The sequence below is a fragment of the Physcomitrium patens genome, chromosome 3 (genome assembly GCF_059467195.1).
Source record: "Physcomitrium patens ecotype Gransden chromosome 3, ASM5946719v1, whole genome shotgun sequence".
In the NCBI taxonomy this organism is placed as follows: domain Eukaryota; kingdom Viridiplantae; phylum Streptophyta; class Bryopsida; order Funariales; family Funariaceae; genus Physcomitrium; species Physcomitrium patens.
The window spans coordinates 9,904,745-9,923,734 of NC_143412.1; the positions used below are offsets into that span (position 1 = coordinate 9,904,745).

Sequence of the window (18,990 nt, forward strand, 5' to 3'; positions counted from 1 at the left end):
ATAATATTCTTTGAACTTAAATACAAAGATCCTCCATTCTCCTCACTCCTACTATACCCATTCAAATGGTCTTCTTAACAAATCATCCTTTAAAACTAAAAAAGATATTAAAAGATAAATTTTACAATGGCACAATTGAAATCTATTATGCAACACATCAATGCCATATTAAACAATGCGTTTATGTCTTACCAATAGTTTTAAAATGATATTGAATCCAACATTTGAAACTTGAAAATAGAATATCGCTCAAAGTAATTCCTTTCCGTACTCCACTTGAACTCCTTGATAGAAGCACCTCCTTGAACAATACAATTAAAATCTATTACACAACATGTGAATGTCATATTAAACAATTTGTTAACTTCTAACCAACAGCGTCAAAATGGAATTTAATCCAACAGTCAAAACTTTAATATAAAATATCACCCGAAGTAATTCCAGTCGCTGCTCTATTCAAACTTATTGATAGGACCTTTTAGAACACACACTTTCAACTAGTGTGCATTGTTTTAAATTTGTTTTAAACATGTTTTGTTTTTTATTTGTTTAACACTTCTGTTGCAACTTTTCCTTCGACTCACATTAAGCAAAACTTAGGACTTCAAAACTTACTTTGTCCTCCTACCCAAAAAGGTACAAACATTCCAGTGTCACAGCAATCGCTGAGCTTTGCCCCCTTTGACTCAAGGGGGGCACGGTTATGAAGTGGTGTCCAGGAGATGGATGCAGTGTAGATTCAGCAGAAATAAGGGAAACAGAGAAAAAGACGACGACGAAGAAATCAAATACTGTTCCGGGGAACAAAAATACTATCCATTTGCAGGAGAGCCTGCTAGGTGTTGCTTGGAACCATCGTGGAATACCGAAAGGTAATCCGACAGCGTGCACATCAGATCTGTAGGCTTCCAAACCCAGCTTCACAGAGTGCTCATGAATATGCCTCATCGTACACGAAAGTTGTTTGGCAGCCGTAAATGGCAATGATTACTTTTTTAAAACAATAAAAATAAAAATAAAAAGGTTAAAACAAAAACTGAGAGAAGATTGCAGTTGTAGTGGCCAATAAGCGTCCTTGTTGGTGTTTTTATTTATTTATTTATTTATTTATTTTTTAATATTTTAGGGTCTGGATGGGGTGGCGAGCTTCTTTAGGTGACCTTCGTTGTTGGGTTCTTGGCGTGGGATGCAGTTGCGACAATTTGTTCAAAAGTAGGAGAGCTGGGTCGAGGAGTCTAGTGTGCAGACCCGAAAGAATATCTGGGATTAAGACCAACACCTGCTTGTAGAGATAGTCTTCGGGGTTCAGCTACGACCGTGTGTGTGTGTGTGTGTGAGAGAGAGAGAGGGAATACCGAGTGAGGGTTTGCGACGAGTTGCATTGTGGGCGTTATCGGTCTTGAGGGCTACAAACGAAACGTAGAGTGGAATTGTACTCTAAGGAGCAAACGTCCACAAGATGAATTTGGTGGCAAGAGATTGATTGATTGAGGAGTTGAGGCTGGAATCAGTGGGTTGTTTTCTTGTGGGGAGATACGCAAGGGTCGAGGTAGTGTAGATGATAAAGGGTTTTCTTTCAGTGTGGAGCGTGACTGTGTTGGTTGTTTTCAGAGAGTGTTATTTCCATGTAGGGTTTTGGTTTCCTTTGATTGATGAGGATAAGTTGAGTTGATGAGCATGATGGGCAATGGCGTGCGCTTTACTGAGTTGAAATAAGATTGAAGGAGGAGGGGACGTTGTATATGTGCGGGAGAAGGCAAAGAAAAGTTGGGGTTTGAAGTTTTTGATATCTGTTTTCACTGTAAGAGTTGCGAATTTTTGCGTCGTTGTTGAGAATGAATATTTTCAGTTTTGCGTCAACGAAGAGAGGCAGGGGGCTGTTGGAAGGGAAGGATACGGGGCTAGATTTCACCAAAACCGAGGAAGTTTTGCAACAAGCGCAGCAGGCATCAAAGGAAACGTTTAACTCGCAGTTTCTGAATTGTGATCAACTGGCAGCGCTTGCTTCTAAGACATTTCCAAGCAACGAGCTGGTTTCTGCATGTGAAACATCTCCAACGTCGCTTCATTCGACGGGGCGCACATTGTTGAAGCGGTCTCGCTCAGTGGAGAATGCTCATTTCGAGGAACAGAAGAAACCCTGCCACCGAGCTTGGGTACTTTCGAACCAGCTGCGCCATTCTCTGGGCCCTAACTTTGCAGAAACCATTGGCCAAGTTGTGAAAAAAGAAGCCGGCTTAGCTACCACATCATCGCGGCTCGATTGGTCCTCGCAAACTCCACCCTATGTGAAATCTCTAGCGCAGGGATGTGTCGCTAAACAAGCAACGACATGGCCATCTTCGAGTCCTACCGATCCAAATTCAGCCGTAGTGCACACAAGGGAGGAGTCAAGGTTGTGGTCAGACTGGCAGAATCAATCCAGCGGAGGTGGAGCCGCACCATCCCAACTCCACGAGCGTGCAACACAGTTCCCTCTCAACGAGAATGATTCTGAGGAGACTGCGTTGTGCCAAGTGCTTCTCGGTGCGGGAAAGACTCCACCTCCAGCCAAGCCATCCCCCGTTATGCGCGCTCAGCCGAGACGGCACGCGTTTCCGGAGGCTGCTGCCATGGGCTTCTTCAAGCGCGAGCAGCCGGGCAATCTACCCTCAAGCATAAACCTGATCGTCTCATCCACTGCCCCACGAGGATCATACATACAGGCTTCCCTACCAAAAGTTGTGCGTAGTATTCCGCACTATCGCGGTGTTCGGCAACGGCCATGGGGGAAATTCGCAGCCGAGATCCGGGATTCGGCACGACAGGGCGCACGCGTCTGGTTGGGCACATTTGACACAGCGGAGCAAGCAGCCATGGCATATGATGCCGCAGCGTTCAAAATGCGAGGATGTCGAGCGCTTCTCAACTTCCCACTCCAAGCCACACTTCCAACATTACCACCATCCCCCTGTAAGACGGAGGAGAATACCCTTAAATCTGAGACTTCCTCCACTAGCGCCAATTCTACAACCGAGGTTTTAGACATGGGTTCTGTCAAGGCTGAGTCTCCATTTTCATTACCCTCTGCAGCATCAACAACTGCAGCAGACCCAGAGACAACTCCTGTTGCGCTGGAGTTGCAAGACCTCGACACAGATTTCCTGGAGGATCTTTTGTCAAACTCTCATCCGGAACTAGATTCGCGGCCCACATCTTCACTTGCAAGCTACGAGGGGTGCCTCTCATTCTTCCCTGACCTTGACGGAAGCGTCTCTCCGGCGTTGCTTGCATGATCTCTGCCACCATGAGACAGCTTTCTGCAATCGAAATTTTCGCCAGTCAGCCTGTTGCCTGTAATTTACACATTGAGAGCTTTGTAAACCTGGAGTGAGAATTCTTGAGCAGACGTTGGAGTGTTGCTGAGATGATTGATAGAATATAAATATCATGATGTATAGGGCGCACTGCACTGTAATATACTGATTCGTCGACACCAGAACCTGGTGGTATTCTGCTGCACATTTCTTTGGTTGCTACAATGACACGCATTCACTGCAAATGGGCTTGAAAATTTTGCATGATCCTCTCCGAAATAACTGAATTTTCTTCTTCTTCTTCTTCTTCTGCTTGTGGACTTTGAATTCTGTTGTTTTCATGGCTTTGACTGATGAGGTGGTGATTAGATTCCTCATCGTTTGCAACCTTCGTAACACTTCGACAAAATCCACGTTTCAAGAGCTAAATTTCTTGTTTTGTTCGGAGGATGGTGTCCAACACATTCACAACTTCGTGGTGATCACAGCTCCATGCGATCGTTTTGATGAGAAGTGTGTAGTGTTTGAATGATGTTTTACATTTAGATTTTTTTTTTTTTTTTTTTTTTTTTTTTTTTCATGAAAAGTGATAGATCATGTGCTTGAATTGTGTAAAATTGTTGAATGAACGAACCAGGTTAGAGGAAGCAATTCCGATGGATTGGACAATATAGGAGACTCTGAATTGCAATGTAAGGTTGATCCCATGCTCTCTTCCTTCACCTTTTAGAATTATGAGTTCACAGCAATTTTTTCACAGTAATAGGCTTCATGTCTTTGTATCCTGATTGTATTGTAGGTTACAGGTGAAGACCCATCCATTCATCTATCTATCTGTTCAGTCACTTAACTCTTTGATCCAACAATTAGAAGACAAAAACTGTACTGTGGAGGATGTAAAAAAGTCATTTACCAAAGCATGTTATGCCATAACAATTCATCTTTTGTTTCATAAATCTGGTCTCTAGAGGTTGTTGTTTGTTCGTTCGTTCGTTTTGTTTTGTTTTGTTTTGTTTTTTTTTCAGTACCTATATTTATTTTCTCTCCCCTACACTCTTGGTCTTCTTCATGCACAAAACCAAAAAATTCACCATCAAAGTAGGATAGATTCTTATTTCATGTATTAATTAGTATAATTAAAAAATATATATAGTCTATTTTTAGGATATATATAATATCAATAAAATTGTCATAAATAGCAACAGCTACTTTTCTAATCTTCTATCACTTTATAAAAATCAGTTTTTTTTTTTTTTTTTTTTTTTTTTTTTTTATATAATATGAAAAGGTCAAAAAATCTCAAGTTTTATTATTTATAAGAATAGCTATAATTTTTGGATTTTTTCTTTAACAAATATTTCGTCTATGCATAAAAATATTTCAAATAAAAAGAAAACAAGATAAATAAATAAATTATAATTAAATTGTCTTCTCTTTGATGAAATATTTTAATATATGTATAATTTAAATAGTGTAAGTAAAAATAGTAAGAGTTTTGTAATTTTTCTTTTATCAAATACATCATTATTAATATTAATTTATCATTCTATAATTAATCTATTTATATTATTTTTTAAATTTTTCATAAAAAAAGAAGTAAGTACAACATCTAATTTGAAAAAATGTTTGTACAATTTTCTTTATGCATCAGCTCTTTTGTTACTTTATGAATTATTTATAAATAGATATGTAGAAGAATTTATAACATAAAAAATTAATTAAAGAAAAATTATTTAAAATTAAAAATAAAAATTTGGTTCTAATTTAATAAATAAAATTTATATCACAAGCTAATTTAACTTATTACATATAAAAAATATTTTTATATGTTATTTTTTGCAAAATAACTCACTAAAAAGAATAATTTGTGACCTTTCTTGAATTATCTATGTTTTTAGTTCACACTTGCAATAAATATGTATATATGTATATATGTAGACACATATATTTTAAATTACTAACTAAAATTTTCTTTAATTCATCTTGCTTATTAGATCTTATTAAAAGTTTGAATAATACAAAACATATAATACTTTCAAGTTATTTTAATGTTTAAAAAAAATAAAAAATTACAAGTGTTCTTTAAGAAATTACTAAAACTATACATACATATATATAAGATACATATAAAAATCTTTATTAGAATAGTACTTTAATAACGTCTGAGAATCAATTCTGAAGGATAATCAATAATGGAAAAAATTGTCCTCCTAAGATTCTTTTAATAATTTTAAAAATACAACAAGATTATTTAATAATCTATATATTTTATAAGAAAACTTATGATTTTTTTAAAATCATGATCTTCTAAATGACTTGTATCACATATTTTTTAAATTATATTTTATATTTAAATTTTTATTGTAAAAATAAATAAATTATATCAATAGTATTTAGCTAATTAGAATAATTGACACTTTATAAATTGTTAGTATTGAGCTATTTCTTATAAAAATCTAAAGAAGTAATACCAAATATTTTTAGAAATAATCAAATAGATTATATTTTCAAGACTAATTAGATAAGAATATGATAATAAAAAGTATAAATCAAATAAAAAACTATCTCTTATTATTGATATATATCTACATATATTGTTTGACTTTGATAAAGCTTGCAATTGAATCTCTTCATTCTTCTACTTATAAAATTAAAATTGTAAGATTTCTTTTCAATTTTTTTAAAAAAAAATATTATTTTTGTTAAATTAAAATTTAGAAAAAATTTATGTCTAACTTTTTTTTTTAATGGTTAATCAAAATTAATCATGAAATTAGAAAAACTTTCATTTTAAAAAAAATGTATCTTTGACAATAATATGTCAAGATGAAATTTAAGAAATCATCATACTTATTTTTGTAAATTTAATTTTAATACATATATTTATATATATAGGGAGTTGTTAACAATACCTTTCTTATTGATATTGCTACACCTTTGTGACCTCTACACAACTTAAATTGACTAAAAAATGTGCTTCTTTGCTTAGGTTGTGTTTGGCAATTTAAGATTTAACCTCAATGTTGATCCAAAGATAGAATGAAATATATATAATATTATGAATTAATAATTTTTAGAAAAATATTATGAATTAAATATGAATTATATATAAATTATGAATTATGAATAATTATGAATAAAATTATGAATAAAATTATTTATGAATTATATATAAATGTAATTATGAATAAAATAATTCATAATTTTATTCATAATTTTATTCATAATTCATGAAAAATAAATAGATTCATATATATATATTTTTGGCATCCAAATTTGAAAAGATATAAAAAAATAAAATTATGAATTAATAAGTTTTAGAAAAAGATATTGTATTTTTTGAATTTTTTGTATAGATTTAAATCAAGTTTTCTTAATCTTTTAAGAATATTTGTTTCTTCAATAAATCTTTGTAGAAAATTTAAAGTATAAAATATTATTCTAAAAATATATTATTATTTTATATGTAGATATATATATGTATATATTTTTATTAAAAAATAATCACATTTTTTTTATTAAATTATTTTATTTTATTTATAATATTTAGTATCTAAGCCACAATACAATTAAAATCTTTCTTATATTATAATATAATATTTTTAGTAATTTAAAACCACTACAAAAAAATTGATTCTATTTATTTGGTCATTTAGTCTTATCTTAGCTTGTCTATATTTATTTAGATTTTTAACATGTTCTTCTTGATTATTAATTTAAAAGATTTTAGAATTATTCATATGTTTTTCTTTTTTTCCTTTTAGATCTTTAATATGCCTCTTTAAAATGTATTGCGGATTAATAAATAATCCAATCATATTTATATTCTACATTTTTAGGTATTAATCTTATGAACAGATCTTTTATAAATTATTTCATTTATTCTTTCTACAATCACTTCTTTTTTGGTACAACCTTTATTAATTAATTTATTTTTCTTTATAAGACAGGCATATTTAAGTGTTTATAACAAATTTCTAAAAAAAATCCAAGCACCTTAATTCTAACATGTTCTACTTTAGTTTTGTCAAAATCCTAACTTTAATCTCTATGAATTTACTTAAAGCTGTAAAATATTATTAATTTTTTTAGTTTTCTTTATTAAAAAGAATCTTTTGATGAAGTTGCTAATACTGATATATGCATATATTCAATGAGGACTGCAAATCTAATGTCTCATAAAACTCTGAGATAAAATCAGCCACCTTAGATTAGAGTTTTTGAATTCAATTTTGGTGACTCAGGTAGAAAAAAATTAAAAAGTTAAAGATCCCTCATCTCCATGGCAAAAAAATGCCCGTCCTTTTGAAGACTTGTCCACATTATTCTTTGTGGGTGGTCTTTAAAATGAAGTAAAAGGCTTTAGAAAAACATGTTGTTGGTGATATCCAACTTGCGTTTTTGATTATGTGCTGACTTCTAGTCCTTATCTAGTTTATCATTGATTCCACAACATCCAATCCATGTTGCAATTAGGGTTAGGTAAAAAAACAAAGTTATCCTAATTAAAGATTATTACAGCAAATAAATTCAAATATAAATATAACAATTGTATAAAATAAAATTACTCTCTTGACTTTATATTAGCAATATGGTATTAGAGCAAACATGATATTATTAAGGATATTAGGATATTAGAGAAAAGATGTCATATTTTGAATTAGGAGAGTCCAAAAAAATGATAGGAGCTCAAAATTATTGTGTCTAAAAACTCAAGATGAATGTGATTTTGAAAGAAGAAAACTTGTAGGATATTGTAAAAACCAAGAGATCAATAACCTCATTTTCAATATCTATAGTGAAAAGATCCTATACAAAGACATAATTAGCAAAAACAAAACATAGAGCTCAATGAAAATTTATAATGTCAATAGCAAAAAATTTGATTGAAACAATTTTACAAAATAGTGATCCAACAATATATGAGATATGATTAAGAAAATATTCAATATAAGAAATCAATAACAGATAATCTTTTTAACAAATAAGTTAAATGGAATGTTGATGAAGAAAGAAAGAGATATAAGCACATATTTCATAGAGACTATTTACATGAAGAATCAGGTAAAGGTCTTTGGTAAAGTCATTGCCAACAAGATATCAATTAATATTGTCCTCAATGGTCTGCTGTAAAGCTACAAAATGGTGATCTAAGGTATTACCTATATGGACAAGCTTACATTTGAAGATGTTATAGATAAGCTTTTAACTAAAATTGATTAAATTATAATAAAAGAATAAAAACTAAAGCATAAAGAAGTGTTGGTAGTTCAACTTCAACATATCTATCTTGAGAGTTGTAGACAAAACTATTTTGTATGAGGAAGTAATTGAAGAGGAAGAAACTTTGGACAAGTTGTGCCATACTATTTTGGAAGACTAAGATCTATTACAACCAATCACTATTGACTAAAAGACCTGCCAAATAATTTAAGTGCAAGAATTTTTTTTTTTCTTTATCATTCTTTCAAGATTTGGACAATATTACAATTTGAAGTCATTTTCTTGTTATATGAGTGGAGGGCCAAATTACATTATACTAAATTGTTCACAAAACAAGTATTAACATAAAAACATCAATTACATGGAGGAAAATATTTACAAAAGATATTGTAAAGAAATTACCAAAGTAAGTTTTATTGACTACTAAAATTATAATTAGTATATTGATTCTAAAATAAGCAACTATTTTATAAGTAAAATCTTAAATTTTCAAATGATAGATGGACAAATGTTTAATAGATTAGTGAAAATAGAAAATAATAAGTTCTATAAGGTTGAAGTTGTTGCATCTATCAATATAATCTCAAGTTCAAGAACAATAAATTTGCATGATATTTAATATGTATTAGCATTGAATTATAATTTGATATCAATAGAATTATTGATAAATAATGAAAAAATAATTATATTTTTAAAATATAATATTTAATATTAAAAAATAAAATATAAAAAATTATAATAAGTAATAAGAATAAAAAATATATTCTATAAATTCCTTGATAAAACAATAAATCCAAAAATAACATAATTATAATAGAAAAAAATATAAGATTATAGCATAAGAAAATTAGGTACTTATGCTATATTAGTTTACAGTACCTATCTTAAATTAATTATGTAAAAAGACTATTTTTGTTTAATACCATCAAAAAATTATACAAAGAATGTTTGGCTTGATAACAATATTGAGATTGGTTTCCTAAGAAATTGCTCTATTACACCAATAAGATACTTCAACTCATTTATTTTAACTTGGTGAAGCCTAAAAGAATATCTTTCTTGAAAGATTCAAAGTACTTTATTGTGTTTATGGATAATTACTCTTTGAAGTATTGAATGTATTTCATGCATAGTAAAGATAATATATTTAGGAAGTTTTAAGAATTTAAATCATAAGTAGAAAAAAAAAGAAAAAAGATTAAAAGTCTTAGAATTTATAAAAGAAGAGAATAACTAACTTATGAATTCAATTATTTTTGATTCAGTATGAAATGTAGAGACAACTTACCATAGCTTCTATCTTATAATTAAATAAAAACAATAAATGTAGAAAAAAATAATAGTCAAGAGGATATGATTAATGTTAATGAAATTTGAACTACTTGAACACCTTTAATCTAAGGCTATCTATACAACCAACTACCTAATAAATCTAAGCCCTACTAGAGTTAATCATGGAGTAACTCCAAATTAAGTATGTTACAAAAATAAATCCTTATTAAGCCCTATTTGAATCTTTGGCTGTCAAAGACATAAATCTTGAAGAAAAAAAACCTGAATATACTCTTGTGTCACTCAAAAAGACTAAAGAATCACTTAAAGATGGTAATATATTGAATTAGGATTGCTATTGCTAGAGACAAAAATACTAGAATGTCTTGAAATAAGACTAATAATTAAATACAGGTTGATACGAGTATAAAATGCTTCACTCTTGCCTCCATATATATTATCTAACTAGGAGCTATATTATCATATTGTAGTTTGGCTACTATGTAAAAATAATGTATATATATATTTAAAATATATAATTTATTATTTAATATAGTGATAGCCTTATTATTAGATTTTAATTAATTATAAAATATAATTAGATTATTACTTTGAAGTAATTAATTTAAAAGTCCTATTATTGAAATTGTTTTTATGTTGATAATAGTTTTTATATATTTAGAGTCATCTTTATTAAATATTGGTGACTCTTAAAAACTTATTTTATTTCTTTTATTTGATGTTTAGGATACATACTATGTAGAACTTATTAGAAAAAAGATTAAAGAAGGATTTTATGTAAAAAATAGTAGATAAGTAAACTATATAGATTAATGGAGATAGATGATAAAAATTTCTTTTTTTTATTGGCCAAAATTCATATCCAATGAACTTTAAAGAGGTTGTACAAGAGCTTATTAGAGATTAGAGTTATTATTTTTAAAAAATTTAACCTTGAGAAATTAAGATCATCAAGTTTAGGATTTTGGATATGTTTTTGGTAAAACTTTTGTTTGATTTGGAGTTGTTATGAAGAAGATATAGGTGCTTAAAATTAAGGTATCAATTTTGTATTTGTCGTCACTCTTTGGAGCATAGCACACGTGTATGAAGAGCTTTTCTAGATCACAGTATGTAATTGAAAATTTGGTTTAAAGGGCTACATTTTGCATGCAAAAAAAATATTTAAAGTCGATTTGAAGAAGCAATAATTGCTTTAAGACATCACTTTCATATTGAGGTTTGTTATTGAGGCAATGTTATAAGGAATTCGGTTCTAGCCATATCTTGGACATTTGGATGAATCTTTAGCTAAACCACAACTATGTATTACTATATTATAAAGCTACACACCAAATTTTGTATCATTTGAATTTTGGATTTTTGAGATATGAAGAAAATAGTATTTGGATACTTATAAATTAGAATTTAGATCATCTGCTAGGATTTTTAAGATGCCAAAAGATTTTTAGTAGATTTATAGTTTATTTTTTTATAATAAAGTTTAAAGATAAGTATTATATTATCTAGAAATTTGAAAAAAATTGAACAATTGGATCTGCTATAATTTGGATATTTTATGTAATATAAAAGAATTTTTAGGAGCTAAGACTTTATATATATATATATATATATATATATATATATATATATATGAAAGATGGAAATATAGATCTATTACAAACTTATGTTATAAAGATGGATTTTTGTAAGAAAATTATGGATTTTTTTTGAACTTATAGAAAATCTAACTTATTGATAAATAATTAATTATGATTAGATATAGCTAAAGATATTAGGAAATTTTTAGGAACTTTAAAAAGCCTTTTATATAAAAAATTTAAATATAAAAGTTTTTTATTATTAAAATATCTTTTTATATTATTACATTTATTTATCTTCTATTATAAGCATAAATTACTTATTAAAGCTTGGCCAATAAATCAAAGCTAAACTCTCTATAGTCAAGTATCTAATATATTTCTAAATAAAAAAATCATGCTATATAACAATGCTGAGAGGCTACATAAGACCTACAACATGTGTTGACTTTAAAAAATATGTATCTTAACTTGCAAGACAAGTTTTTTATATGTATGCTATATACTTTGTTTGTTCCACAAGCTACCAATATATGTGGCTTGTGATTAATTTGTTGACCAAGTTTCTAATCTATCAATTAATTACAAACATGTATAAAATCAAAGCAATATCTATGAAGCTTTTAGAAAGCTTTTTTAAAAGATCTTATGAAATTTATCTATATTTATATATTTTTATTTAATCATATAGATAATTATTGGAATAAATACAAATTTCTATGATATTATCTTGTCTACTAGAGATGAGTTCTACGAGGAGCAATCATCATCTTTTATTTTTCTTACTATTCTTCATCTTAGTTTTGATGAATATTGTTAATGAAAAGCTTCAACCTTTTTTATTCCATTTATAAGATTCTTTAATGGATTCTATGTATATTTATTAATATCATATTTATGTTAATAAATAAGATATTTTAATCTATTTTGGTGCTGCCTTGAATCTAAGATTTCTTTCACCTCAAACTTTTGATTATTATCCATTTCTATGAAAAGAGGTGGAATTTGTCTTCTTCTCAAGATATTCACTATCTTATATGGCTCAAGAAGAAATACATTGAATATAGAATGGATCTTCATATACTCCGATACATATAATGAATAAGCAACAAGATTGACTTATTCAAAAATAGAAAAAAGTCTAAGCCTATGATAGTTCAACTTATGACAAAAATAAGTAATCTTGATACTGTGATGAAGTAACCATATTTTATCACGCACATTGAATTATGTTTTTTTTTTTTTTTGTGATAGGCATCTATATTGATCTTTTGTCATTTTTGAGCTTCTTTTAATTGTACCTTAATTATTACATATAGCTCTAACAAATAATTTATCAAATTTTTCACTACAAGATTATTAATTTTTAAAAAGTTAAAAGTATTAAGTCATGGATGATAATTATAATTAGAAAAAGATATTTATTAAGTAAAAGAATATACCAAATTATTATATACAAACTCTGCCAATGGCAAAAGATTTGTCCAATCATTTTAATGATAGTTGATGGCACACCTTATATATTGTATTAGAACTTGATTCATTTGTTGAAAAGCCAAAGAAAGCTTTATATCTAATTTTAGAATATTGAGAAGGATTTTTTAAAATCTTGATACAAATTAAGTTCTTCTATTCAATATAATATCTTTAGATAATCCATAATAGCAATAGATATTGTTAAAAAAAAACTTAGTCATTTCTTTACTTATGATATCTTTTGTACATAGTAAAAAATATGCAATCTTAGTAAAATAATCTACTATCACAAATATAGAATCATACCAACGTGAAACTGAAAGATTTGTAATAAAATCTATAGAAACAAAAGAGCATAGTTGTTGCAAAATAGGTAATTGCTAGAGAAGTTCATAAGGTTGGTGACTAAGAGTTTTTGATCTTGAAAAAATATGACATGATTGTACAAATTCTTTAATTGATTTTTACATTTGAAGCTACCAAAAATCTCTAGATATAAGCTCCAAAGCCTTGTTGTATCAAAAATGGCATATTACTAGAAAGTCGTGATAAGCTTGAAAAAAAAAAACTTACTTTTTTCTTTAGAATATATAATTTTTTCTTAAAATAGAGTAGATTATTCTTAAACTTGAACTTAGAAGTATCATAAGACTTAAAAGAATTATTCTTAATATCATGAAGAAGAAAATAAAAGAATATATTTGGTTGAATTTGGTTGATAAAGGTTGAATCAATAGTCTATGTTGATTTTATTGTTGGAAGATGAAAATGCTTTGATTTTAAAAGAATTATTCTTTGTTGATCAAAAGATACATTTTTTTTCTTTTAGTGTAAGATTAAAACATTTAAAAGGGATGTCTAACAAATCTTAGTATTTTTTAGATTAATAAGTGATTTAGAAATCAAATCTTGATAAAGACATGCTCAAACAAGGTTTGTAACAATTCAAAATACATATTGATATGAAGTACTTGATATTCTTGTGATTTGTATATATAGTGACTAAATCAAAAGAATTCTCTAGATAATGATGCCATTCTTGAAATAAATCCATAATTGTAAGAAATTCTTTGTCATGGATCTCATAGTTAATCTTATTTGCTAAAAATTTCTTAAAATAAAAAACTACTAAGTAGAACTTATTATCTACTTCTATTTGTGACAAAAAAACATCTATAGCAAAATTTGATGCATTTTTTTTATAAAGAATGCCTTCAAAAAATCAAATGATGTATCCTAAAAAGTCAACTTGAGTAGTGTAAAATTTATAATTTTTCATCTTGGCATATAATCTTATATCTCTTAATTTTTGTAATACACAAGGAATATAAAATTCATGTTCTTTTTTGTTCTAAGAATAGATTAAAATATTTTCTAAATAATAGATAATAAAATTATTAAGAAACTCACAAATGACATCATTCATTATATATTGAAATGTAGCTAGTACATTTGTAAGTCCAAAAGGTATGATATTATATTCAAAATGTCTATACCTAATTTGAAATGTAATTTTTTATTCATCTCTTTCTTTAATGTATATTAGATTATATGTTCTTTATAATTCTATTTTTATATAAATCTTTACTTTATTCAATTCATTAAGAAGTTTTAAAATTAAAGTTAGAAAATATCTATTCATGATAGTGATCTTATTGAATCTTTGATAGTCTATACATATTAATAGAGATCCATCTTTTTCCTTCACAAATAAGATAGGAGCCTTGATTGAAAATTTAGAATAGAGTATAAAATTCTTAGCCAAATTTTCATGAATGTATTCCTTAAGTATAGCCAACTCATTCTATCATAGGCTATAAATTAATTTGAATAGTAGTTAAGCTCTTTCTTGAAGATTAATAGAAAAATCATAAGAACAATGCTTTAGAAGAATATTTATATTTTTTTTTTTCAAAAACATCTTGATAATCTTGATATTAGCTTGGAATGCGACTTCAAATCTTTTCTCCATCAATAATATGTATGGTATATATTACAAAAATTGACCATTTTTTTACAATATGCATGAAAGTTCTTCCACCTATTAATAATTATTTAGATGTATTGGACTTATAGGTTTCTATTTGCCTAGAAAAATCTTAGATTAAACTTTTGAAAAAATTAAGGTTGCAAAAAATCCTGTCTATTTGAGGGTTATATCTTTTAAATTACGATAATCTTAAAATACTTGGATTAAAAGGAGATTTAATCATATTAAATATTACTAAATTATTATGACCACTAATTACTACTCTTAAAGAAATAGTTTCATGTGTTATATCTCCAAAAGACAAAAAATGACCATCAATTACTTCTATATGCATAGATTTGATTTTTTAATTAAAAATTTATCTTATTTTTTGACAAAGTTTTTATCTATAAAACAAGTTGAGGCTCTTAAATCTAACAAGGCTAAGACTTTGTAATTATTTGGTTCTAAAAAAACTTCTATTTTAAAAGAAGGTAAGAGATCTAAAGAGAGAATAAAATCTTTATTAGGAATTATGTAAGATTTCAGCTGTATAATTTGTATTATAGTTGGAGAAACTCACTTTTTGATACATTGCCCTCTTTGGCAACCATGGTCTTCATTTTGTAATTTCATTGTTTTTTTGAATAATATTGAGTAGTATGCTTGGATTCTCCATAGTATAAGCATAATTCTTCTTAATAATAATGAGTCTTTTTCTTGCTTAATAAGAAGTTTAAAACATACTGTGTTAATTTGCATAGACTTTGACTTGGATAAGTAAACTTCTAAAAACTTAGAAGATATTGCTATAGCTTGATTTATACTTTTTCAACAAAATTTTTGTTATTTGTATCTTTTAAAGAATCAATTATTGCATGTAATGGCTTGAGTAATAAATTATTTTAGTGAATCTATTGACAACATTGTCAATAATAAATCTTTGAAATTATCTTTTAATCCATATGAAAATTGATTAATAAGGACTTTATCATTCCAATCCATGTTGCAAGCAAGATTTTAGAATTCAATAATATATATGGTGGCTAAATGTGATTCTTATCATAGCAATATGAACTTGGTTTCTATTATCTTTTTTTGATCATTTTTTCTAAATGTAGCTATAAATATTTCTAAAAATAAATCAAAATCATGGATTAATTGTGAATTTTTTTCTATCAAAGATATAACCAAAAAAGTGTACTTTCGGATAGAAATAAAACTACAAATCTAACTCGAATAAATCCATTGTAATATTAGAAAAGCTACAATCTTAAATAAAACTTAATTTATTGAAAAAATCTTTGAAATTCTGATTTTTTTTCATCAAACTTCTTGAGCATATTAATCCTTGCATTTCTTGTACTTATAAAAAGAAGACTTCTTAAATTTGTATGTGAAGGTGATCTACTTGCTTCTTTCAATTATACAGCTTCTTGGTATAGACTTTGGACTTCTTCGACATGTCTAGGAATACTACTTCTATGATTCATATTAAATATATATGAGATTTCTACTCTTATAGTATTAACAAGCTCTTAAAGATTTGCAATAGTTACAAATCTATACTTATTTCTTCTAAGAGTATCATCCATAATCTTTCATTTTGTGGACAACTCATAAAATTTAGAAAGTTAAATTATAGGAAGATAAACTATAATTTCTAATATCAAATAATTTTTTTGACAAAAAGAGATAATCCACATTTAAAAAAAAATTAAAAAATTAGATTATTTATTTAAAAGTAGATTCTATAGATAGGATATTTATATTATTTGCATATAGAGATATGTAATTGGAGTCATTTTTGAGAAGTTTCTAATATTGAGGTCAGGGTGGTGGTTTATGTGGCACCCACAAAAGAATCTTTTAAAAAGACTTAGGATAGTTATGATGGTAGGATCTACTTCTAAAATCTTCTAAAAGTGCATCTATTTTTATGGGATCCACCATAAAGAATATTGTAGAAAGTTCTAGAATAATTGAAGAAAATATAAATAGGATTAACTAAGGCAATTTGGATAATTGGTCAAATATGGCTTTAGAAACTTTCTGTCAGTAAAGTTTGGTTACTTTTTTCTATTCTATTCTATTTGGTTATGTTTGATTGTATTTTTTTTTACTCAATTTTGACTTTCATATTCTAATTTATTTAATTACTTTTAATTTTATTTTAATATCTTTGGTCTTATATTGAATTAAGATCTTTGTTGCTATAGAGCTTATAAGATTTTAGATCTTAAAGAATCTAATCTTGTTTCATTGGTATTAGAGTAAATATTATTTTATAATTTGGTAGTGTGTTGATAGCCACTATCTAGTTGGAAGTCAATTGTTGTGATCACATTGGGTACTATTTTGAGGCCACAATAAGTTATTTTGATAAGTCAGCTAAAAAGAGAGAAGGCATTACAATAACAAAGTTTAACAATGAAATTGCAACATGGGTGATATGGCAAAGTAATCTCAAATGGAAACTCAGATATAAGACTTTCTAGATCAAATAGTCAATTTGAAAGGGCAAATAGAAGCTTCTAAAATAAAGGAGTTGATATTTGCTAGACTGAAATTAAATAAGTGTGATACGTACTCGAGGACCTCAAAGCAAGAAGATGTATACCAATGGCTCTTCAACATGCAACAATACCTCTAATTATTTGAAGCAAATACCAGCAAAAGAATTATATATGCTTCTAGTATTTAAGAGATGCAATAGGCATTTGGTGGCAACATCAAGCTCAAAGCTATGGAGCTAAAGATAAATTTTGTAATTGAGAGGAGTTTGAGACCAAGCTTAAGAGATAATTTGAGCCAATGAATGCAGAAAAGTTAGTACATAATTAGTTGGCTAATCTTATATACTTTAAGTCAGTGTAAGATTATGTCTCTCAGTTCAAGTCCTTATTTTTTCAAATTAACAATGTTTTAGAGGTAGAAATAATGGATCAATTTGTATGAGGATTGAAACCTGTAGTCTAGCAAGAAGTGGAATTAAAGGATCTACAAACATTTGAGGAGGTAGTTAGGATTGTACAGAAGATCGATGCTATAGATTTCAAAAATAATAGAGTACAATCTATAGCATGGAGTTTCATGTGATTAGTAAATACAATGGCACAACAATCAATGCTGATGGAAATTGATGTCCTACAAAGACCACTAATACTACAAAGATAACATATATTAGTACAAAAAAAATTATATTTTTACAATCGAGAGCTAGGCCATCACATTAGAGACTATCCAAAATGTCAAAATTCAAGTATCAATAAATCATGGCTAATTCACAATCTTGAGGATCACCAAATTGATAAAGAAGTAGAGCAAGAAAATAGGGCTTCCTAGTAAAGGCATTGAGGGCCAGTAATAGAGATAGTTGCTATTTCTCAGAGATAAATAACATGGCCTCAAACAACTATTGAAAGAATAGACTAGTGTATCTACTAGGTTGACTAAGAGGACATCCATGTCGAATGCTTGTGGATTGCAACTCTATAAAAAAATACATATTGACGATAATTACCAATCAATTTAGAATTAAAATAAAGGTGATCAAAGGAAGGAATACATACCTTGTAAATGATTGAAAAAACATGTTGAGCAAGACAAGTGAAGAAGAAATCTTGAGGTTGAGTGATACTTATGCCTTTAGGAAGAAGTTCAAAGTAATAAAGCTTAGATATGATATTATCTATGGTATATTATGACTAGATATAAAAAATAAATAAGTTGCTTAGTTAGCAAGGATAATCTCTATTAAAGATAGAGGATGCCCAGTGACTTTTTGTGCTTTTGTATCAAGTGAGATAATAAAATAATTTACTACTAACGCCTTATTTGTAAGAATAACTTTTATGAAGAAGCAAATACAGAATAAGCAATCGATACATGTGGTGGTTTCAAATCTTCTCTCAATGGTGGGAAAGATAATCAAAGGAGGAGAAGGAATAGAGAAACTCATATGTGAATACCTTTCTAATTGACTTACTTAGTAGTATGCTACTTGATCAAGGTGCCTTCTTCCAAATAGAATTAGTGCTTGGGGCCAAACGAATAAGTTGGCTAATTTATTGCCTAATACCAAATGAATTTGAAGAGTTGTAAAAGTTATTGGACAAATTCTTAGAAAAGAGCCTCATTTGAAAAAGCACAT

At 28.0% G+C, this 18,990-nt stretch overlaps 1 protein-coding gene across 1 annotated transcript; it reads left to right on the forward strand.

Annotated features, from left to right (window-relative positions):
• The first annotated feature begins 1,166 nt into the window (after positions 1 to 1,166).
• LOC112280677 (uncharacterized) lies at positions 1,167 to 3,501 on the forward strand. Its single transcript, XM_024516448.3, has one exon. The coding sequence runs from the start codon at positions 1,836 to 1,838 to the stop codon at positions 3,273 to 3,275; it is 1,440 nt and encodes a 479-aa protein (XP_024372216.1). The 5' UTR covers positions 1,167 to 1,835; the 3' UTR covers positions 3,276 to 3,501.
• The last annotated feature ends 15,489 nt before the right edge of the window (positions 3,502 to 18,990 follow it).